We start from the raw sequence: 24,508 nt of genomic DNA, 5'->3' as shown, positions 1-24,508 counted from the left end.
CATTGGTGCGGTCTGCCCTTACGTCACTGGTTGCCAACCTGCTACTCCCCAAGTGGTTTATTGGTTCTGTTTCTTTGCACGAGCATGCAGTATGTAAAGGAACCATAATTCTGCATCAGTATTGGCTAGTATAACTTTACAGTTTTTGATGGGGAAGCCCATTCTGTCTATTCAGTCACTGAGATACTGTAGTAGACATACTTACTGTATTATTGCAGAAGATTCTGTTGCCTGATTATATTTGATGACGCAACCCTACAATAGGTCACAATGGTTTAGGTCTCTGCTATCGTCTTCTTACATCTTCTATATTAATAAGGGAGGACGGGCAGGCGGGCAGACCTCTGACTCATGTCACTATGACTCACCATGACTCAGCCATAACCATATAAGGAGTGCCCAATGCAGCCACGCCCAAATATAAATTTAAAAGGGACAAGGACTGACCGATACAGAGATCTCCATATATGGGCATATCAGTCGGATCAGCGGTGGCTGCGTAGCGGCCCGAACTCTAGATGTGAGGGCTGCGTAGCGGCCCAAACCTCCAGTATATTAGAATTGTCTTAAGGGAGGACCGGCCGGCGTGTTGGCGGACCATGTCGTCACACTCATGTCCCTATGACTCAGCCATAACCATTATAAGGACTTCCCATTGCAGTTAAGCCCAAATATGGAATGTGTTGTCATGGCATCAGGCGCAATCAAATCAGTCAGCTTCATATGGGCACAAAAGGGGGCATGCCCATATATGGGCATATACTGATGACATCAGCGATCTCCATATATGTGCATAAAAGGGTAAGGACTGACAGATACAGAGATCTCCATATATGGGCATATCATTTGTCGGATCGGCTGTGTGACGTAGGTGTGAGGGCCGCATAGCGGCCCAAACCTCTACTTATGATTCCATTACATTTTATCCCTTACTGGAAATTAATTTGTTTCAGCAGCCATTAGCAGAATAAAGATGCAATACAACATAAATGTACATTACAGAAAGTTCGCATTAAATGTTATAATATATCTATTATATCTTTTTTATTACAGAAAGGGGTTTGTATACAGCGTCAAAATAGAAAGACAAACTTAAATATAGTTTATTCCCCCCCCCCCTTTTCTCTTTTCTTTTTCCTCCCCATATCCCCCCCACCCCAGAGGACTATGTCCATTCAAACATTGAAATGTTATAATATATCTTTGATAGGCTTACATACTGTAGTTCTTCCACTCTCCTTGGGTCTGTAGTCTTGTTTCTTGCGTCAATCTTTGGGTCACTACCTTGCTTGCCATGGAGAGGAAATAGAAAGCATGACCATCCATCCATGTCATGCATTTGTCTGTGTGATGCTAGTGAGGATTCTTCAGTAGTCAGCAGTGTTTCAAGTCACTATTTGGCTTAGCCTCGCTTGAAACTTTTGGCGCACCAGCACTAAAAAAGGACCTCAAATGACCTGGCTGGTAGCTAGTTCCAAGTACTAATGGGAAAGGCAAAAAATTAGGATAGAGCCGTGGCTGCCAAGCCTGGACTATGCAATGGAAAGGGGCCACAACAACTCGCACATCTGCACCTGCTTTGGATATGCAACATGACCAATTCAAAGCCTATTTGTGTTTTCTCAAACACAATTTTGTCATATGTAATTTTAGCGAATTCTTTGAATAAGAATAAGAGTAAACCGCTAACATTTGCATAGCTGGAAAACTTTAGAAACTTTCCAAAAATATTCTTTTCGACAGTTTATGTTATTCTGTTTTTTCCCAGTAACAACAATCAACTCTGACTGACTTAACTAACTAACTAAATAACTGACTTACCTAACTTATTTCAAAGAGCTGGGTTTTTCTGTAATGGTGCCATTTAAAAATGTTCCATGAAATCTCTCACAGTTTGAAATTTGCATATTTTTGTTGTTGTTGCTAAAATGTAATCGGGCAAGACGTATTAGAGTGATATACTTAATTTGAAGTTTATTTATTTAACCACTCAACAAAGCTTGTAAATTGGCTATGGTTGTTTGACAAACTTTGCGAGTATATTTACTACTGTAAGTATATTTTGATGCCAATACTTTTGTACTTTTATACAATACATTTTGAATGCAGGACCTTTACTTGTAAAAGAGTATTTCTACATTGTGGTATTACTACTTTCACGTTCTTTTAAGTAAAAAATCTGAGTACTATTATGTGAGGGATCATATAATATTTACCATACAGTCAGAGAGCAGTCCTGTGTTATTCATAACCATTTTAGCCTGATCTCACTTAGTCATTGAAAAGACCCACAAATAGTGGAAGAAGAAGTGCCTTGCCTTCCCTTTGGCATTGTGTGAGTTCACCAGGCCCATTTATAGCTGACCAGACTGGGTTGGAACCAGCGTTTCCTCTGCTGAGAGGCCTCTCCTGAGAGTGTAAGGTCCAGTTCAGTGTTGCACACTAGCAGTCCTCGCTGTGCTGTTAGTGTTATAAGTGGTTAGTGATGTGTGCTTGCTGTCAGCTTGTAAACAGGAAACGTGTATTTCCCCAAAGAGCTGAGTTAAGGAGGGGCCTTCGGGAGCTGTGTGTGTGCGTTGTTGCATACATGCAGTCAAAATGTGCACACGAGTGTTGCTCTGTAGTTTTGACATGGTTGAATTCAATGCAGACAATCCTTAGGCACAATCTACCACAGGCACAATGCCATTTCTATTGCTATTGTTTTTACTAGGGTAATCTATGAATTCAATCAATGTCTAGTAGTGAAAGCGTAGTAATTTGTGTAACAGATATTGATAGGGTACAGTGAAATCAAACTCTGCTTCTAGTGGAATCTAAATAGCAGTAGCCACATGTGCATGTTAAAGGTAGTGTAAGTGATTTGCAAAGTTTCAAATAATTGCAAAATGGGTATATGTTCTGATAGTACTCGTTACTATAGGGTGTCCTGTCCATGTAAGGAGTCTCCATGTCTCTCCAGCTCTTTATAAAACAGAAAATGTATTTTGTAGTTTTTTTTTTTTTTTTTGTAGTTTCATTTCCAATTTTATCCAACCAGGACAGAGAACTCAATCAGGACACAGATTAAACAAGTGAAATTGGAAGTGATGACACTAAGAAATGAGCATGCAAAATTTGAACTGAAAACTATACAAATTAAGCTTAAAAATGGGTACTTTCTCCTGATTGGCTGAGATTTTGACACCTACCGAAAAATGTATTTTCTGTTTATTAAAGAGCTGGAGAGACAGGGAGACTCCTGTTACTGAAAAAACACTCTATAGCAATGATTACTATCAGAATATAGTATTTTAACCTTTTAAAAAAATACTTTTTGTTTTAACCAAAAAATATCACTTACCCTACCTTTAAGGTTTATGCTGATAGCGTAAAAAACATGTCACTAAAAAGAACCTTGAGTAACAGAATGTAGCCCTTTAACAGCGTAATAAGGAACTAGTAAAGAGATTACACTGCTTTTAAACATTCAAACTTTGAAACATGCATCAGACAGCCGTGATGACAAAGGTACAATTTGATGTTGAAACAAGAGCCTGTTATGATGAGCAGGTGAAATAAAAGCTTCAATAATGGTTTACAGATTAAATAGAAGCCATAATTTGTCTATTGCGGTCATTGTAATTTGTTGAAACAAATAAAATGGCCATTGTTTTGTTTTTGAAGTTTTTTCTTCTTCCAAAATCATAAATTAGTCTTTAATTCCTAATCCAGAGATATTTCCCTCACATCATTCACTCTCCAAACATTTTATCCGTGGTTAGCTTTGAACAGGAAATGCAGTTTATAAATAAATCATTCAGTTACTGCTTAGAGCCAAGGAGAGGCCTATGGGTTAGACATGTATACTTATTTAGACCAGTTTGTCCATCACTGTTTCTCATGTATGGTTTCTCAATGGCTTGACAGCCTATTTCGGCTAGGCTGTCGAAGTATTATGTATGTTTGTATGTATGTACTATATTTATAGAATTCATATAAGCAATCCAATCTTCTTTTGATGTTAGTCACAGCTGTATTCTGGTAATCCCACAATGCGTTATTAAATAATATCAGCTACCTTTCCTCCTCTTTAGGCTTTAGTGTCTATAATCTGGCATGATAGAGATTATGGATACTAAAGGGAATATAAAAATGTTCCCTTTTAAAAACAAATCTGCAGATTTGCACAAGATTTTTGAAAGTCTGTCATCTGAACGTGTGTATTCTGGCCTTATTATTCAAGTGTGGCCTGCATATGGGTGTTTATTTTGCATTGTGTGAAACTGGGTGAGCCATCTGGTCGGGTCTTGTAGCCAGGGCTTTCCTATCTAACATGTGTAGCTCTAGCAGGGCGCAGTGCCCCAGGGTTAGCAGACTTTGCTGTATCTAGGGCCCTGTCAGTGGGGTAGATTTAAAAATAGTTCATTCAATGTGAACATCAGAGTGGCACAACACTCACAGTTCTCTCCTCTCTGATGGAGGTCTGGTGATTGGTGAACATTGTTTTCCCTTAATAATAAATCTGCAAAGGTTTTGAGAAACAGACAGACTTTGTTTGAAGGGATTGGTCTTTTTATAGAATCAAACGCTTTACTATTTCTTTTTCACAGACTAAAGCTTATATATGCCATTAGGTAATTATAAATAAAGGTATGCAAGAAAAGTTGGTTGAGGTGGGGGCAGAGTTTAGCAAGCTAGCTAGCCTGCCATGTAAGTGAGCAGACATCCATCACCTTTGTTGTCTGTTAAGTTAGGCTACTTCACCATCCACTTTTCATTGGATAGGGGTTGATTTCTGTCCATTAGTGTGCATGTTTTGAATGAACCCTTTTTTATTTACTGATCTGGATCTGGAGGTTATCTTTGCGTCAAAGTGCTTAACAACTTTGATGAACAGACACTTTACTATAACAACACCACTTAGCCTATTGGCAAGGTGAGGAGAAAGTAGAGTTGCTGTGCCATAGTGGTAGCCAGTCTACTGCTGACATCTTCTTGATCTGTTGAAAGTAGTTAATATAGCATCACAATCATTTTAACCATGTTAACCCCTACATCGGCTATTTTAGCCGATCTAATAAGCTCACAACTTGTCGCATCGTGGTGCTTGTATATCTGCTATTTCAACACAATCTTGAAGCATTTAAAACAATTTAACAACACATCTTGTATGCGGGTCCCTAATCTCTCAAGAACAGATTCAGAGCTACGCTACTGAATCTGTCGAGAGCCCCGTTCAGAACGTGTGCGTGTTAGCTTACAAGTGGGCGTGCCTTCAGATCAGGAAGCAGGCCGCGCTTTACCCAATCAAATGTAGTGGGTGGGATTTACTGTCTCTGTGCTCCCTTCCCACTGAAAACAAACCGAAACTCATTTAACAATAGCGTCCTTGGAGCAGACAAAACCACGGAAAGATATTCACTTTTTAACTTGCTCTTTCATCATAGAAACAAGTGGGCTTATAACCGAAACGATCCATGTTCTCTGGGAGAAGTGGTGTTAGTGTTCCGTGTAGAAATATTGTTAGTGGGAATGAAAACATAAGCGCACCACCGGAAGTGGAGCGCTGAGGGCAGACCAAAACCTTGGTTTCCTTGCGCACGGGTGCTCCATTCAGCTCGGCTCAGAGCCAAGTGAAAGAGTAAAAAACAGCAGAGGGCGCTGTTTTTCCTTTTTATTTGACGATGGGTTCCCAGATTGGCGGGTCCCTGACACAAAATAATTTCAGATGGGGGTCCGCGGCCAAATACATTTATTTTTTCAAGGGGATTCCCTTGCATGAAAAAGTTTGAGAACCACTGAATTAGGAGAAGGTCAGTGGGCCTGGGCCTTCAGTAGGTATTCTTTGTAATGGATGTGTTTCAGAAGGCCTGAAAGCATTAGTCATATGATACTCCGGGATATCAAATCATGTCAGAGCTCTCTAATCGGTCAGTCCCTTAAGAGGCAGCCTTTGATTTCAGAGGTTTTATAAAAAGACACTAATTAGTTTTTGACTACTCATTAAGGATAATCAGTTCTTCCTTGTTTCAGGAAAGAAAGCTCCAGAACAGGGCTCCCTCGTAAAAGGGATCTCGATCTCAATGGGATTTTCACCTGTATATAAATAAAAAAAAAGAAAATAATGTTGGATTTCAGATTGACACAGATATTAAAAGAGTTGCTGTATTGCTGTGTCACTAATAGAATAACTAGTGTTAACAGCTTGTCACCCCCTGTTAAGATTGTTAAGCTATAGCTTACAATCTGGTTAGTTTGTAAATTAATGTATGTGTAACAAATACATTCAGCAATGTGGCATAGGCTACATTCTACAGCATTTTCATCTATTGACTGGATTATAAAAGGTTGTATTATTGGGTAATAGGTTTGCCGTATAGAGCCACCTTGACTAAATGTTCAGAGAAACTCAGTATATTCAGTGGAAGTGCTTTTCCAGAAGCTTATGTCAATTGGTCAAATCACAAGCGGATGCCTGGTGAGAAATCATCCCAAAATGTCCATAAAACTAGAGATGCTATCTTTACCTCTTTAACAGTCTCAACAGAGCCTCTTGTTATCAGTGTGCGTGGTTTGTTTGTTTGTTTGTTTGTTTTTACTGTAGGTGAGGAGGGTGCCGCACTGATGAGGCTCGAGAGGGATTAAGCATGCTGCGGAAGTAGGCTAGGGTTACGCTAAGCTAGGCTGTTTGCTTGATTATAATACGATTTTTGACTGGAATACCAGTCCTACTTTCAAACATTCTGAGATTGACGTCACTGGGCAGTTTCCCGAAACCTCTTGATGATTGGGCCGATTGACAGCCAATGACATGCTTGCAAATTCATTCCCATGCTCTGGGCGGACAGCCGGACACACATCGATAATATAGCCAAACGCAGGCATTTCAGCAGCACATGAAATTATCAACACACACACACACGGTACATTATTTCAATACATAATTTCAATAGATCATTTCAATAAATAAGCATAAACAAACTGCTTCACATGAACAGTGTTGGTGTAATTAAGAGATTCGTTAGGGAATATATGTTTTATATACACAGATTAACAAATAAAAGAGGGTCAGAAAGGGTTGCATTAAATTACAAACCGGTATCCCAGTCACAATGACATTACTTATGTTTGTAAACTGACAGACAGACACTTGAGAAGATGTGTAATAGGTAATGGATAAGCTGTGCACTAAGTAAGGGAAAACCAATGAGTCGTGCTGCAGATGTAAAAAATAAAATAAATCATGATGCAGAGGCTAATTACCCTGGACAATGAAGCGAAGGAGGGTTGTGCAGTGGGGAGTGCACAACAGAGTGCAGAGCAGAAGAGCAGATATTGGGACACCTTTTTTTCAACATAAGAATAGTTGTGTTGAAACTTTTCTAAATTATTCAAAAGTTTTCACACTTTTTCAATATGTTTTGAGGTCCACTGAGTTAAATAAACCACGTAGTGAGACTCACAAACAAGCCCCCAAGTGCCCCACTGACAGATCTCTGAGCCCTTACCTCACTGGCCCCCAGAACCATACACCCAACATATACAAGGGAAGGTATTTGTATACTGTTATGCGGAATGTATTTGGTTTCAGGACCACTTCCTCAACTCATTGCCTCAGGACAGTTAAACCATAAATATATAAGTGAATGTACTGTATATGCTGCTATGTGATTGTACTGTACATAGCTACTACAAGTAAGACGCGCGAACGCTGGAAGCGAACGCTACTACTACACTGTGAGTAGGCCTACATAATGTACGTTTGATGTGGAACTCCTTTTATGTATCCTCCTATATTACAATTGGTGTGTTTCGCCCAAAAAATTATCTTGAAAGCGAGACCAAACAAAAGCAACCCGCAACTATGAATTTAGTTAGCGACGGCTCCGGTGTTGCCAGATTATGTGAGTGAAACAAGCGTCCATGCAACCGAAATCTACGACAGTTACACCAAGAGAGAGAGAGACGGAGAGAGAGAGAGAAACGGAGAGAGAGAAAGAGAAACAGAGAGAGAGAAACGGAGAGAGAGAGAGAGAAACAGAGAGCGAGAAACGGAGAGAGAGACGGAGAGAGAGAGAGAGAGAGAGAGAGAGAGACTGAGGCGGGGAGAGAGAGAGAGACAGAGAGAGAGAGAGAGACGGACAGAAAGAGAGAAACGGAGAGAGAGCCGAGAGAGAGAGAGAGATGGAGCGAGAGAGAGACGGAGCGAGAGACGGAGCGAGAGAGAGAGAGAGACACAGAGAGAGAGAGAGACAGAGAAACGGCGAGAGAGACGGAGAGAGAGACGGAGAGAGACGGAGACGGAGAGAGAGAGAGAGAGACGGAGAGAGAGAGAGATGAAGAGGGAGAGAGACAGACTCGCAATACATCATTTGTATTGATGCAATATTAAATTGAAGGCAAGACAACAGACGGAGAGAGAGACAGCGAAATAGTTGTAAACAATTTAAATATTTCTATGCGTTTACTTCAGTGTAATGCACCCTCACCAAGGCAAATTCCTTGTAAAACACGCACTATGAGCTTGTGGATCTGCTATTTTTTTTTCAAACTGAAAATGTATGCAAATCTTTGAATATATTTATTACTAAAGCGAACATTTGTAACTCAAACCTTAGTTTCTTTGGGTCCCTGGAACAAAATATTTTGAGATGGGGTCGGCGGCCAAATACATATAATTTTGGGTGGTCCTTTACATGAAAAAGTTTGAGCACCACTGAAATAGCAACATACGTTTTCAGAAACCTGTTAGGATTTAGAAGACATTTGTTGATGCGTTCCCAGATTGAATGGGATAAAATAATTATTTGGTCCAGTAGTATTCTTTTAATTGTGTTTTTTTAGAGGATGCAGATGAGAGACATGGGCTAGAGCAGTGGTTCCTGTTCGCAGTGTGTTTGCTTTTTTTGTGAAAGGACACACAAACTATTGATTTTGTGCAGTGTTTTGATCGCTCTCTGTTCTCTCTGCAGGCTGAAAGCTCTGGTGTCCACAGGAAGCAAAAACGTTCAGGCGGCTTGTGATTGGTGAGAAACACACAGACATCTCACACAGTCGTGTATAGCTGCATATTTATACATGAATGAAGTGCAATATTACACGTTTGTCAAAATGGTCATCATTAAATCTATTGGTTCAGGTATAACTAAACTAGCTGTATGGCATTGATGCCCTCTGCTGGACTCGGAGGCAATCTATCAGTGATGTAGCACCCAATTCTCCTCCCTATCAATTACACATTTACATGTCCTGTCCATTGGTCCAGGCTCTTCTCCCATGTGGATGACCCATTCCTGGATGACCCGTTGCCCAGGGAGTATGTATTGTATTTGCGGCCCAGTGGACCACTGCTCCAACAGCTCACACAGTTCTGGCAGCAGTCTCGCCTCAGCTGTGGCAAGAACAAGGCCCACAACATCTTCCCTCACATCACTATCTGCCAGTTCTTCATGGTCAGTCTCAGTCTTCCTCTCTCGCTCCCTCTCTCTCTCTCTTAGAATGTTGAACCGAATTAGTATTGCTTTGTTGGTACTTTTATGTTATGATGATTTGGTATATAGGATAATTAGGTTGTTACATGCTGCCGGGTTACACACATAATGTCCCAAAGTTTGTTTTCAATTCATATCTGTATTCTGAGTATAATTTTGGTTTTGTTTACTTTGATCCCTGTTAGCTAGAAGGCTAGTGTACCATGAATATACCTATACTGTTCCTATACTTACAATAATTTAAATTAAAACATAAATGTACACTAGTATTTATGAAAGAAGAAAAGTGGAGGAAGCCAGATCCATTGAGAGAGTTAACACTCCCATAGACGAATATACTTCTAAAGAGCAGTAATCCAGCTATCACATAGTTATATGAACATCATTTTAACCATCCGAATATGTTCATACTGACTCTTTGTGTTTCTGTTCCCTCCCCTGTGGTCAGTGTGCAGATGCAAAGGTAGAGGCTCTGTGTGAGGCTCTCCAGACCACCGTGGGAAAGTGGAGGGGCCGTTTCCCTGTTCCCCTCCCCCTGGAGCTCTACACCTCCTCAAACTTCATTGGCCTCTTTGTGGAGGAGCAAGTGGCTGAGGTGCTGCAGACCTTTGCTGCTGACTTTGCCACAGAGGCGGCTGCTAAAGCAGGTTGGAGCCCTGATTTAAAAAATATGGAAAAAAGCTGATCGACAAGCTCATAATGGGTTGCAAAGCGACACGTTGTGAGCTTGTACATCTGTTATTTGAGAAAATGTCCGAAAACGGTTAAAGTTAGAGTTAAAGTGGTTAAATGTGTAGTGTGTGCTACGTAAGGGATAATGCGCTGGGGGAAAGTCAGTGTTGAGAAAATAATAGATATTACAATAGAAATGGTTCTCATAGGGCACTGGAGTAAACTACCTGCAAGGGAAGACAGTACAAGGGGAGATGTGGGAAATGGCAGAATGACTCATTTTGGAGAAAAAGTGGAACAATATTTCAATGTAGCTACTGTCTACTGTAGCTACTGTATTTTTGTCGCCAGGTGTCACTAATTATGAGCGGGACTGCTTACATGACAAATTCTACACAAACTGTTCCATCTGTTCTCATTAGAAGTGTTATAGGTAATTAATGTAACCATGTGACATGTCTTGGCCAATCAGAATGGCGTATGTACCCAAGGTGGTCAGGTATTGTTTGGGTGCTCTGGCATAAATGTATGTATTTATATAGCATTACCATACCTCAATATGACTCCCTGTCGCCATTTCTCCTTCTGTCTAGATGTTCATGTGGAACTCAATAAAAAGCAATTCCATCTCACGTTGGCCTACCATTTCCAGACAAGTCACCTGACGGTGTTGGAGAAGTTGGCCAAGAGCATCGATGTCTCTTTGGGCTGTGATTGGCTGGCCGTGCTGTTCTCTCGGGATATTCGGTTTGCAAATCATGAGGTAAACTGTTTTCCCCCATGCAAATGATACCAAGTGAGTCAAGTGGTTACTTTGTACATCAACTCTCCTGTTCCAACTGCTGATAGTTTCCAATCTTGGAATAAATTCCTTACCAAAAAAAATCTTCACCAATGTGTTTGTAAAGGTGTCTAGTAACACATCTCACAAAGACTGAAATTCAGTTTCCCTAGGAGAATTTTTGACAGCTGCTGAAAGTTGGGGTACCCACCATTTCCCTGCATTTCCATGCAGGGCAAAAAAAAATCAAATTTTAATTCTGTTTTAAGTAGCATGTGAGGGGTCAAACTAGGGTGTTTTTATGATTCTGAATCCATTGCAAGCATTTGTTTTGCACCAAAACCACTCCTTGGGCTAAAAACGGCCATAGCCATCCTTGTCCAGGTATACTTTTTGTGTAAAAAGCCCATTGAGATTGGGCTGTTTTTAGCCCAAGGAGTGGTTTTGGTGAAAAACAAATGCTTGCAATGGATTCTGAATCATAAAAACACCCTAGTTTGACCCCTCAACATGCTACTTAAAACAGAATTAAAATTTGTTTTTTTTTGCCCTGCATGGAAATGCAGGGAAATGGTGGGTACACCAACTTTCAGCAGCTGTCAAAAATTCTCCTAGGGAAACTGAATTTCAGTCTTTGTGAGATGTGTTACTAGACACCTTTACAAACACATTGGTGAAGATTTTTTTTGGTAAGGAATTTATTCCAAGATTGGAAACCTTTCTGCTAATATCCCCTGACTATGAGTGACTGTCATGGCACACATTATGTGGCCTTCATCAAAACTCACTCTTTGGCACCTCCTAGAGGCGCTTGCCACAAAAAAGCCCAGTGATTGGCATTAAGCCATTTCAGCTGTGCTGAGCTCATTGATTTCGGCACACCTGAATCCTAATTTGTTTGTAGAAAAATAGTTTCTTCACTTGGACAGAGCTCCTCATTCTTTTACCTGCAATTGTGCCTTGGAGAGCCTTTGCTTGTAAGTTTTCATGTTTTAGTTTGTACATTTCTGTATTTTGTGCATATGCATAATTTGTAATTCATGTGGCATTTAGTTAAAACACGTTTCATGATGCTGTGGTTAAAAATACTAAACTAAGCTTGAATGTAGCATTTGTCATAATGTTAAACTAACTTGCCTATTGCCCTAACATGATTGGAGATTATTGTACAGTATGTTCTGATGATACAAGGATAAGGATAATTCCTTTAACAGGTCCGTTCATGAAAGTCCTTGCGGTCTTGTTTCCAATGAGGGCCTGTGAGCAATTAGGGGTTAAGAGTCTTGCTCAGGGACAAATTTCATCGACACATTTGCTGGCCTGGCCAGGAATCATACCTGGGACAACCAGGGCCTCTGGCTCCCTAGGCGGGCTCACTAACCACTCAGCTATGGCCGCCCCCTTTACACATGTATTATACATTTGCATTATGTGTATGTTTTGTGACCAAGACACTTTTATATTGTTTATTTCAGTTTTACAAAAAAGATTTGGATGATGAGAAGATACAGTAAAGACTGGAAAGTTACTCCTGTGTTCGACTCTTTGATTCAAATGATGATGTTCGCTATCTGTCAAGGGGTGTAGAAGGGACACGCACCTTTCTGAGACAGAATAGTAAAAAAGCAGCCTCACAACAGGCACTACAGTACAGGAAAGAAAGCTTCATCTCAAGTATTTCTCGCTCATCATCACACTTCATACGCCTAGACGGCATAAGCAATACATGATGTCAGAGAAAGAGCTTTCAGGTGAAGGCCCAACGGAGCAAACAATTAAGACAAGGTCCAGTTCAGCAAGGAGTTCAACAGCTAGCAGAGCCGCCGCCAAGGCTCGTGCCAAGCTGGAGGGCACCCGAGCCAGGACCGAATTTATCAAAAAGCAATCGGAACTCATGATTGAAAAGGCTTGTGTGGAAGCGAGTCTTGCTGTTCTTAAGCAAGAATGTGATGTAGCTGCAGCCATTGCAGAGACAGAAGTGCTGGAGGAAGCAGCAGAAAGTGAACATGAAGAGAAGCATTCAGAAGTACAAGGTGTCTCTGAACGCATTACCAACTATGTTCAACAGCAGTCTCAGCTAGAGGCGATAACTCCTGCAGGCGTGGAGCCATATCAACCACCACTAGAGCCCATTGTTCATGATCTCAGAGCTGCAACGCCAACAAGGCAGCATCGCTCTGCAGCTCGAACTGCACATTACGGGAAGCTTGATGGCGATGACGCAACACAGCAACGTCAGAGGACAACACCAGTGAGTCGTCGCAACATCCAAGCGCTGCCATTCTCTCCCACACCTAATCAGTCTACACCACAGTCACCGCTCAAAGACTCTGATATGAGTGACATCGCTAGATACCTAGCACGACGTGAGCTTGTCAACTCAGGACTCTCCAGGTTCGACGATCGACCGAAGAGTTATTGGTCGTGGAAGTCATCTTTCTTGAATGCAACGGAGGATTTGCACGTCAGCTAGTGAGCGGCTAGATGTGATGTCAAAGTGGTTGAAAGAACAGTCTGCACATCATGTGAGGCGGATTCGAGCCGTGCATTTAGGCGATCCTGTTACAGGCCTAAGAAAGGCTTGGGAGCGACTGGAAGACTGCTATGGCGCCGCAGAGATTGTTGAAAAGTCTCTATTCGACAGGCTCGACAGCTTTCCAAAGATCAATATCAAGGATCCCTCAAAACTTCGGGAGCTTGGAGATCTCCTACAGGAGATGGAGTCTGCTAAATTGGAAGGTTACCTGCCTGGGCTTAACTATCTTGACACCCCCCGTGGTGTTGCACCTATAGTAGACAAGTTACCTTACAGCCTTCAAGAGAGGTGGATGGCTAAAGGTTCCCAATACAAAGTTGTTAATCGTGTTGCCTTTCCTCCATTCTCTTACTTCTGTGACTTCATCTGCAGAGAGTCCCGGTCACGCAATGATCCAAGCTTTGCTCTTTCATCAGGAAACCAAAGTGTGCCAAAACCGGAGCAGCCAGCCAAGCGGCAAGTGAAAAGCTCAGTCTATGCCCACAAGACCGAGGTCTTGTCAGATACTGTGAATCAGACGCAGTCAGATGACAGAAGCAATTCAAGTGGTTTGGATGTCGACAAGCAATGCCCACTTCATAAGAAGCCCCATCCTCTCAAGCGCTGCAGGGGGTTTAGGAGCAAGCCTCTTGAGGAGCGTAAAACGTTCCTAAGGGAAAATGGCATATGCTTCAGATGCTGTGCTACAACCACTCATCTGGCCAGAAACTGTAAGGCGGCTATCAAATGTAAAGAATGTGACAGTGACGCCCACGTTACAGTCTTACATCCTGGACCACCCCCTACAACCCCAACCGAGCATGGCGGGGAGAGAGAAGATGAAACACTTCAATCAGCTGTCACTACGAAGTGTACTGAGGTCTGTGGAGATGGTAGGAATACAAGATCATGCTCCAAGATCTGCCTTGCTAAGGTTTATCCAGAGAGTCACCCAAATAAAGCAGTCAAGCTCTATGTAATCCTGGATGACCAAAGCAACCGATCGCTTGCCAGAACCGAGTTCTTCGACCTGCTGAACATCAAGGGAGAAAACTCAGCTTACACCCTTCGCACCTGTGCAGTTATGACAGAGACCACAGGGAGGAGGGCCACAGGTTTCATTGTGGAGTCCTTAGATGGCGTGACGAAGGTGAAACTGCCAACTCTGATCGAGTGCAACAATATGCCAGATGACAGGGCCGAAATACCAACTCCAGAGGCAGCGCAGTGGCATACTCATCTAAGGCCCATTGCTCATTGCATTCCTCCACTGGATCCTAAAGCCAAAATTCTTCTTCTCCTGGGTCGTGACATACTCCAGGTCCACAAAGTGCGGGAGCAACGGAATGGACCGAGCAACACCCCCTACTCACAGAGATTCGACCTGGGTTGGGTCATGGTCGGAGATGTCTGCATAGGATCCGTGCACAAGCCTGCAGCTGTAAGTGCTTACCGCACCCATGTACTTGACAACGGACGTCCTTCCCTTCTTCCTCCATGTCCCAACCGGTTCTGTGTCAAGGAGAAGTTCAGCGTCAAGCCTCCACCTGACATTTCCCTAGCATGCGACACCTCCATCTACGACAGCTGTGCCATAGGACATGCCATCTTTGAAAGGTCAGAGAACGATGACAAAGTTGGACTGTCTATTTAAGATCGACTCTTTTTGGACATCATGAGTAGAGAGATGTTCATGGATGACAGCAACAGTTGGGTGGCACCACTCCCCTTCAGAACGCCATGCCAACGGCTCCCCAACAATAGAGACCAGGCACGCCTGAATTCTCTTCTGCGCACACTGGAGAAGAAGCCTGAGATGAAGGCTCACTTCGTGACCTTCATGAAGAACATCTTTGATCGTGACCATGCTGAGGTAGCACCTCCCCTGCAAGAAGGCCAAGAGTGTTGGTACCTACCTTCGTTCGGGGTGTACCATCCACAGAAGCCTGGTCAGATCAGAGTTGTCTTTGACTCCAGTGCACAAAAACAAGGCATCTCTCTGAACGAGGTTCTTCTTTCTGGTCCAGACTTAAACAACAGTCTACTGGGGGTTCTACTGCGTTTCAGACGAGAACTAGTGGCTGTGATAGCAGACATTGAGCAGATGTTCCACAGTTTCGTCGTAAGAGAGGACAACAGAGATTTCCTTCGCTTTCTCTGGTACAATGACACCAGCAAAGAGATCATCGAATACCGCATGAGAGTGCACGTGTTTGGAAATAGTCCGTCTCCTGCCGTGGCCATTTATGGTCTCCGACGCGCAGCTGCTTAATGTGAAGAGGAGTACGGTGCAGATGCCAAGCACTTTGTTGAGAGGGAGTTTTATGTTGATGACGGACTTCTCTCAATGCCCACAGCTGAAGGAGCCATCGACCTGTTATCACGGACACAGGAGATGCTCGCCGTATCGAATCTCAGACTTCACAAGATTACTTCTAATAGCAAGGAAGTGATGGAAGCGTTTCCCACCGGAGATCGTGCAAAGGCACTCAAAGACCTCGACCTAGATGTCGATCCTGCTCCTATCCAACGCAGCCTTGGGCTTCATTGGGATCTGAAGAAAGACATCTTTACCTTCCGTGTATCTGACACAGAGAAGCCTTTTACACGAAGAGGGATACTCGCTACGATCAACAGTCTCTTTGACCCACTCGGGTTTGTGGCACCCATCACTATCCAAGGGAAGTTCCTGTTGCGAGAACTATCAAGTGAGGCCCTAGACTGGGATTCTCCGCTTCCTCAAGATAAGGAGGAAGAGTGGAACACCTGGAGGAAATCACTCCATGATCTCGAACAGCTGAAGATTCCCAGACCATACGCTGCCACCACCCTTTCTACAGCTCTGAGAAAAGAACTTCACAACTTCTCAGATGCTTCTATCAAGGCGATAGCAGCAGTGGCATATCTCCGTGTCATCGACAGCGCAGGAGTATGTCACGTTGGATTCGTCTTAGGGTAAGGCGAAGCTAGCCCCACAAGCTGCTCATACCATCCCCAGACTGGAACTGGGGGCTGCTGTTCTAGCCGCAGAGATAGCACAGATCATCATCATCACAAGTGAACTGGACTTCACCCCAGATGCTGTGGAGTTCTACACTGATAGCAGAGTCGTCTTGGGATATATCCATAACCAGACAAGACGTTTCTATGTGTACGTCTGCAACAGAGTGCAGCTTATTAGAAAGGTCTCAAGCCCAGCACAGTGGCATTACGTCTCTTCGAGTCGCAACCCTGCAGACCTCGCCACTCGCTCTGTACCAGCTGCTCTGTTAAGCACTACCACTTGGCATACAGGACCTGCTTTTCTGGCTCAGGCTGGGAAAGAGCCATCGCTGGAAGAGGAGAGGTTTGACCTCATCGACCCAGACATAGATGTGGAAGTTCGCGCTCTCGCCACTACTATATCTACTGGGAGCTCCTCTCTAGGATCTCATCGCTTTGAGCGATTCTCTTCATGGAGGTCACTAGTGAGAGCTACAGCCTCACTCATACACATCGTCCAGTCCTGTAAGGCAACAGATGATCAGGACGGAACCTGCAAATCGTGGCACCACTGCACGAAGCCTCGCACAGTAGAGGAACTGTTGCAAGCAGAAGTTGTCATAATCAAGACTGTGGAGAGAGAAGCTTACAAAGAAGAGCTTGTCTGCATTTCTAATGGAAAATACATTCCAAGGAACAGTACGCTGAAAAAACTGTATCCTTACTTGGACGAAGGAGGCCTTCTCAGGATAGGAGGCCGGCTTAAGCATGCTGCTCTAGATTTCGAAGAGAAGTTCCCTGTGATTATTCCAGGCCGCAGCCATGCCGCAAAACTGCTTGTGAACCACTACCATGACCGAGTCAAGCATCAAGGTCGTGTGTTCACCGAAGCTTCTGTTCACACTGCAGGGTACTGGATTGTCGGTGCTAGGAAGTGTGTCAACAGCATCCTTCACAAGTGCGTGATATGCAACAAGCTTCGTGGGAAGGTAACTGAGCAGAAGATGGCGGACTTGCCCATCGACCGCTTGAGCACTGAACCACCGTTTACATATGTTGGGCTCGACGCATTTGGCCCATGGACGGTGGTTGCAAGACGTACAAGAGGAGGACAGGCTCAAAGTAAGAGATGGGCTATTCTCTTCACCTGTATGAGTACTCGTGCCATACATATTTGAGCTGATCGACAGCATGGATTCATCCACCTTCATAAACGCCCTGAGAAGGTTCTTTGCTCTGCGAGGACTTGTAAAGCAGATACGCTCGGATTGCGGGACCAACTTCATAGGGGCCTGTAAAGATCTGGAAATCCTGACAACCGATCCTCATGAACCCAGAGTGAAGCAGTACCTTACTGAAGAGGGCTGTTCCTGGGTCTTCAATCCGCCTCATGCATCCCACATGGGAGGAGTCTGGGAGCGGATGATAGGCGTCTCCAGACGCATACTGGATTCTATGCTGCAGCAAACCAGCACCTCTCGCTTAACACATGACGTGTTGTCTACCCTGATGGCAGAGGTCACAGGAATAGTCAATTCAAGGCCTCTTACTCCAATCTCAACTGACCCAGAATCACCTTTCATGCTGACACCAGCTATGCTCCTCACTCAAAAGGTCTGCACCCTGCATCCCCCTCCAGGCGACTTCAAGGAATCCGACCTACACAGGCAGCAATGGCGGCAGGTGCAGCATCTTGCCGACACCTTCTGGAGCAGATGGAGGCGTGAATACCTGGCAACGCTTCAGAGCCGAAGCAAATGGCAAGAGGAACGACAGAACCTGAAGGAGGGCGATGTAGTCCTTCTTAAAGACGCCCAGGCCAAGCACAACGAATAAGGATAATTCCTTTTAACAGGTCGTTCATGAAAGTCCTTGCGGTCTTGTTTCCAATGAGAACCTGTGAGCAATTAGGGGTTAAGAGTCTTGCTCAGGGATAAATTTCATTTCATCGACACATATGCTGGCCTGGCCTGGAATCGAACCTGGGGCAACCAGGGCCTCTGGCTCCCTAGGCGGGCTCACTAACCACTCAGCTATGGCCGCCCCTTTTAAATGGCCCTTGTGACCAACGCGCTGGCTGGCAGTGAGGGACGAGTCAAAAAGGTCGTGCTCGGAGTCGCAAGGAATGGAACAATCAAGACATTTTTCAGACCTGTTTCAGAGACAGTTCTTCTGATGTCAACCAAGGACTGATATTCTTTTAGTCTTTACTCTGTGTGAAAGTTTATTGTGATTTCAGTTTGTTATACTGTATAGTGGTATCTGATTAATCCCAGGCGGGGAGTGTCATGGCACACATTATGTGGCCTTCATCAAAACTCACTCTTTGGCATCTCCTAGAGGCGCTTGCCACAAAAAAGCCCAGTGATTGGCATTAAGCCATTTCAGCTGTGCTGAGCTCATTGATTTCGGCACACCTGAATCCTAATTTGTTTGTAGAAAAGGAGTTTCTTCACTTGAACAAAGCTCCTCATTCTTTTACCTGCAATTGTGCCTTGGAGAGCCTTTGCTTGTAAGTTTTCATGTTTTAGTTTGTACATTTCTGTATTTTGTGCATATGCATAATTTGTAATTCATGTGGCATTTAGTTAAAACACGTTTCATGATGCTGTGGTTAAAAATACTAAACTAAGCTTGAATGTAGCTTTTGTCATAATGTTAAACTAACTTGCCTATTGCCCTAACATGATTGGAGATTATTGTACAGTATGTTCTGATGATACATTTGCATTATGTGTATGTTTTGTGACCAAGACACTGTTATATTGTTTATTTCAGTTTTACAAAAAAGATTTGGATGATGAGAAGATACAGTAAAGACTGGAAAGTTACTCCTGTGTTCGACTCCTTGATTCAAATGATGATGTTCGCTATCTGTGAAGGGGTGTAGAAGGGACACGCACCTTTCTGAGACAGAATAGTGACCACGCTCTGTCCTCTCCAGACGCTGCAAGTAATGTACCCGTACGCACCTCAGAACGAGGATGAGCTGGAGCTGTTGCAAGGGGATTTCATCTTCATGTCCCCTGTGGAGCAGGGCACCGCTAGTGAGGGCTGGGTGTACGGCACCTCCCTGGCCAGCGGCCTGTCTGGCCTCTTGCCTGAGAACTACGTCAACCGCGCCGATGAGTGTGACACCTGGGTGGTGCACGGGTAAGAACACTCGTTCCACACAGGCCTGTCAGCTTTGTTTGGCACTCTCTTAGGCAATACAATACTTTTAAATGTAATCATAACGATAATACATTTTCATTAAAAGACGACTTCACCCATTTTCAACCTATCTTCATATAATTGGTCCTCACTAATGCTCATGATAAAAATGGTAAACAAAATAATTCTACTCGGTCTGTGAGGAGGGCTATGGACACTTCAGAAACCTGCCTACCAGTGACATCATCGTTAGGCAGGTTTTTTTTTCCAAACACGATTTGAAAATCTTTATTTAAATTTGTATTAACGCGAAAACAGTGGTTTCCATTTTAGCGTGCTAACTTCCCAGGAATAGAAAGCCTGCAGTTTCTATCAGCTTGGATTGCCCCATCGATGATGTCACTGGTAGGCAGGTTTCTGAACTGTCCACAGCCCTTCTCTTAGACACAGACCGAGTGGACAAAAATGGTGCCCTATTATAATGAACATTAGTGACCAATTATATAAAGATAGATTGAAAATGGGTGAAGTCATCCTTTAACTGCTTTGAACCTGGCATCCCTGTTTTGAGCATGTCATTATGGGGGAAAATGATCAAACATTTTCAGAAATGTTCAGAAACAGCAGATCTACAAGCTCACAATGCTTAGTTTGTAGGCAAACTTGTAGATTCTACAAAGTATAATTCCTTTTAACAGGTCGTTCATGAAAGTCCTTGCGGTCTTGTTTCCAATGAGAACCTGTGAGCAATTGGGGTTAAGAGTCTTGCTCAGGGACAAATTTCATATCATCGGCACATATGCTGGGATAGCCTGGAATCGAACCTGGGGCAACCAGGGCCAGCTGGTTCCCTAGGCGGGCTCACTAACCACTCAGCTATGGCCGCCGTATAACACAGGGCTTAACCCATTAAGACCGGGGAGGCATCTGTGTCATTTTAAGATTTATTTGACTATTCAAAAATAGCAGATATACAAGCTCATATCGCGGCACCGAGTGCCGCGATATGAGCTTGTAGATCTGCTATTTTTGAAAAATATTGAAACTTTTTTTTAAATATTTTTAGATATTTAGATTTTTTTTAAGAATCGCCTCAGGTCTTTAAAGGGATATTTCAGCATAGTAGAGCCATGTCTTCTGTATGTTTCAACAGCCTCTTTTAAGGCATATATACATAAGTCTGTACTATGTTTAGCCTTAAAACCAAATTGGTTGTCTGTGGTGGAGATAAAAACACTTATCCTATCCAGTAGGATCCTTTCAAGTACTTTAGACAAAATGCTGGCTAGGGCAATGGGTCTATAATTAGCCATACTCCCAACCTTGCCCGCCTTGTCCTTAATGACCGGCACTAGGGTGACTGTGAGCATGGAATCTGGTAGGATCCCATGTGTTATCAGTCCTGTAAGGCAGATCGACAGCAGTGCTGCAACTCTAGGGCTGGCTAGCTTTAGGTGCTCAGCACTAATGTTATCTATGCCACATGCTTTTTTATCAGCTAATTGTCTAATAGCTAGATAGATCTCATTTGGGCTGAAGTGTACTCCACCCTCATCTAACTTACCTATATAATAGGGTTCACTCTTTACACAGTTGAACAGAGCAGCATAATGCTGCCTCCATAACTCAGTTATGTTTTCTGTACCTGAAACACCATCAATATTACATATTTATATTTTTAACCTCTTTCCAAAAGCCATTGGCATTATTGCTTAACAGTTTCCCAGCCATAGAATCAGCTCTCATAGTTTGCTCATGCTTTCCCACAAAACGCACTGCCTGCTTATACCTGGCATTAGTTAACTTTTTATACATAAGTTCAGGCCCCTGTCTAGGTTTCTCAGCAATAACCCAGGCCCTATGGGCCGCCTTAGCTTCTTCATGGTGGTTAGCAACATACATGTTCCAACCCGGCTTGATGTTTTTAGACCTCCTAGGGTGAGAGAGTAGGGGCCTGCTGGCCACTGAGAGAGCATCAACTATACCATTATACATACGTACACAGGTCAGTACAGTGATTGGTGTCCTTACAGTTCACATTACATAGAATAGCATCCATTGGCACATGAACTTGACTTAAAAGAGCATCTGTTCTCTCACTGTAAAAGGAAACATCATCTTCTGAGAGCTTTTCCCAATCTATCTTGGTCTCGTATTTACCATTACTCTCAAGGGTTAACTCAGGGAGCCTACCCGTGACCATTATCATCTCAAGGGGGAAATGATCAGTAGTGGTAGCTTCATACAGCACCTTCATAGACCCAAGCGCTGCATGAGCATCTGCAGTACATAATACATGATCAAGCCAGCTAGTTGTACTGTGTGCTTCACTATAGTATGTAAAGCTGTTAACAGGTAGAAGCTCTTGACTGGATAAAACAAGATTATTATCCTTACAAAAGCTAACCATATGTTTAGCAAAAAGGGAATTATTATCACCAATGTCAGCATTCATGTCCCCCATAATATAAATGCTTGTGCACTGGTGATCAGAAATGAATGAACTAATAAACTGAAGTCTGTTCACGTATTCATCGTCATTTTCTCTGGAGTCATAAGGTGTATAAATGTTTAGAATAATAAACTCTCTCTGGTTCATCTTTAGCTGAACACCTATGCACCATACAAAACCATTATACCTTCAAACTCCATTTTTAACATGTTAGATCCATCAAAAACACCTGTCCTTGGTTCTGGTGACTCCTCCTGCCCTCCTAATACGTGAGGGGCTGTGTTTTTTCGATTACTTTTTTCATTTATTTATATATATATATTTTTATTGTATTTAATTTATTTCATTTTCCCAAAAATATATATTTAAAAAATGAAAAAAGTAATTGAAAAAACACGGTCTCCTCACGTATTAGAAGGACAATATCAGTCACCAGAACCAAGGACGGGTGTTTCCAATGAATCTAACATGGTTAATCTAAAATGGAGTTTGAAGTTACAATGGGTTTGTTTAGGAAGGGGGCATGTCTGATAAAATGAATATCAAATATCTAAATACTGAATCATGCAACTTAAAAACTGTCTGGGGGGCTCCCAAAAGCCTGAGTAGATGATAAAATGTTCCCTTTAAGTGGTTAAGTGTTTCACTCTGAGCTCAGATATGTATACGTCTCATTCTCAGGTCTCACTCCTTTCTCAACTGTGCCTCTCCATCCAACGCTGCCAGTCCTGTGGCTGGACTGTTATTTGATGGACAGCAGGACGGTGGTCTCCTTGAGAACCCTGGAGATCCACCCAGCCTTACTGTTCTCTGTCCACCACTCCAGGTACAGTACAGTGCGTAAGGGTAGGCATTAGGAGGGGTAGGTTAGCTGGACGATACCCAGCATGCATTTGAGCGATAAGTGAAGCTGAGTGAAGCACAACCTCGATTCAGATCATTACCATAACCATAACCACACCAAACCAATGCTTAAATTTAATTGTGCATCTGTAAACTAATGCCTAAACTCATCCTGCTCTGGCTGTTCACGCAATGCATCATGGGTATTGTCCTGAACGCCAAATCCATTCAGTGCAGTGCTATCTTTGTATAAGATCCCTTCCCCTATATGGTATATAGAAAAGCTATTGCAGTGATCTGACTATCTCCCTGTTCTCTATGGTTTATGACGGTATGCATTGTGCTTCTTCAGTATTGGGAGCATGTTTGAAGTTGTATCCCGTCCATGTGCAATGCACAACACGGCTATCTATAGCAATATATTAACAAGAGTTCTATTATTTTTCTTAGATGTTGAGGCCAAGTAGCCAGTCCTCCCTGCCTAAGAGGAGTCTGTTTGTGTGTCGCCATGGCGAGAGGATGGACGTAGTGTTTGGGAAACACTGGGTGGCTCAGTGCTTTGACTCCAAAGGTGGGTCTGAGACAGAGAGACCATAATTCTGTTTACAAATGTAACCCAATTTCATTCAAATCGATAAATTAAACATTACTGTGAACATGTATATTCTCATCTTACATTTAACTGGGGTAACCAGTCCTACATTTAGCCGGCGGAAAAATCGCATTTCTCCCATGCTCTGGAGGGGCGGTCACAGATTTCGATATGAAACACAGAGTGCTTTGAAGTTAGAAATCGCCACATATAGGCTCTAATGCAGCCTGACAGCGTGTCGCGGGTTCGAGTCCCGTTCCCGAAGACCTTTGCTGCGTGTCTCCCCCTGGCTCTCTCTCGCCCTCTTTCCTGTCCATCTTCACTTAAAACTATCAAGGCAGAAAAGCCAAAAAAAAGAAATCGCACATTTCACTGAACAGGGTAATAACAGCAACGATGTCATGAGTCGGAAGATTGTCTGCAGGCCTTCAAAAACTTTGTATATCTCAGGTATGTGTTCTTGTATAGCTTTAGCATATAGACGTTAGCAAGTGATGCAATATAGGGTGCTAGCATATATTCTGGCCCACAGTAGCCGGCCACAGCGCTCCTCAGAGCGGACACAGGTGGCTTTCGCTGGCCGGTGCGTGTAAATCTATGCTTTCCGGCTTAAAACGGCGATAGCGCCCGAGCGGTGGGTCTTACCTGGACGGGGGGCTGGCGAGGCGCGTCCCCGGCCGGCCTGGGCGTGAAAAAACGCCTCCCGCGGAGTTCGAGGGACCGCCCTGTTTTCAGACTGTTATCACAGTCATAATTGACATTTATGTAATTTGTTCTTGTTTATTAGTGGCAATCCTCCTTTTTGTTTCCATGGTCTGTATGCTTTTACTTAGTAAAATGTTATGTCTGTCTCTCTCTCTCTCTTTCTCTCTCTCTTTCTCTCTCGTCTTAAATGTCTCCTTATTTGTGCAGGCCGATATGTTCGCTCTAATCTAAACATGCCACCCAGTCTACCAGTACGAAGTGGAGGATACCGGGACTATGATAAAGATTGTCCGATTACTGTGTTTGGCTGCACCCAGGCCCGTCTTGTAGGTTTGTAGTT

At 43.2% G+C, this 24,508-nt stretch overlaps 1 protein-coding gene across 1 annotated transcript in view; it reads left to right on the top strand.

Moving 5' to 3' along the window:
- ubash3ba (ubiquitin associated and SH3 domain containing Ba) overlaps positions 1-24,508 on the top strand; it is a 31,816-nt gene that overhangs the window by 3,889 nt on the left and 3,419 nt on the right. Inside the window, exons 2-9 of the mRNA XM_080435169.1 lie at positions 8,955-9,008; positions 9,248-9,434; positions 9,922-10,120; positions 10,739-10,908; positions 19,368-19,576; positions 22,710-22,854; positions 23,322-23,442; positions 24,376-24,498. Of these exons, the coding sequence (XP_080291295.1) occupies positions 8,955-9,008; positions 9,248-9,434; positions 9,922-10,120; positions 10,739-10,908; positions 19,368-19,576; positions 22,710-22,854; positions 23,322-23,442; positions 24,376-24,498 (1,208 nt within the window). The remainder of the gene's footprint in view (positions 1-8,954; positions 9,009-9,247; positions 9,435-9,921; positions 10,121-10,738; positions 10,909-19,367; positions 19,577-22,709; positions 22,855-23,321; positions 23,443-24,375; positions 24,499-24,508) is intronic.

The sequence above is a fragment of the Gymnoscopelus braueri genome (assembly GCF_963280865.1).
Source record: "Gymnoscopelus braueri genome assembly, chromosome: 8".
NCBI classification, from domain to species: Eukaryota; Metazoa; Chordata; class Actinopteri; order Myctophiformes; family Myctophidae; genus Gymnoscopelus; species Gymnoscopelus braueri.
Note: the sequence above shows the minus strand (reverse complement) of the source record. Positions and strands in the feature narration are given on the sequence as shown.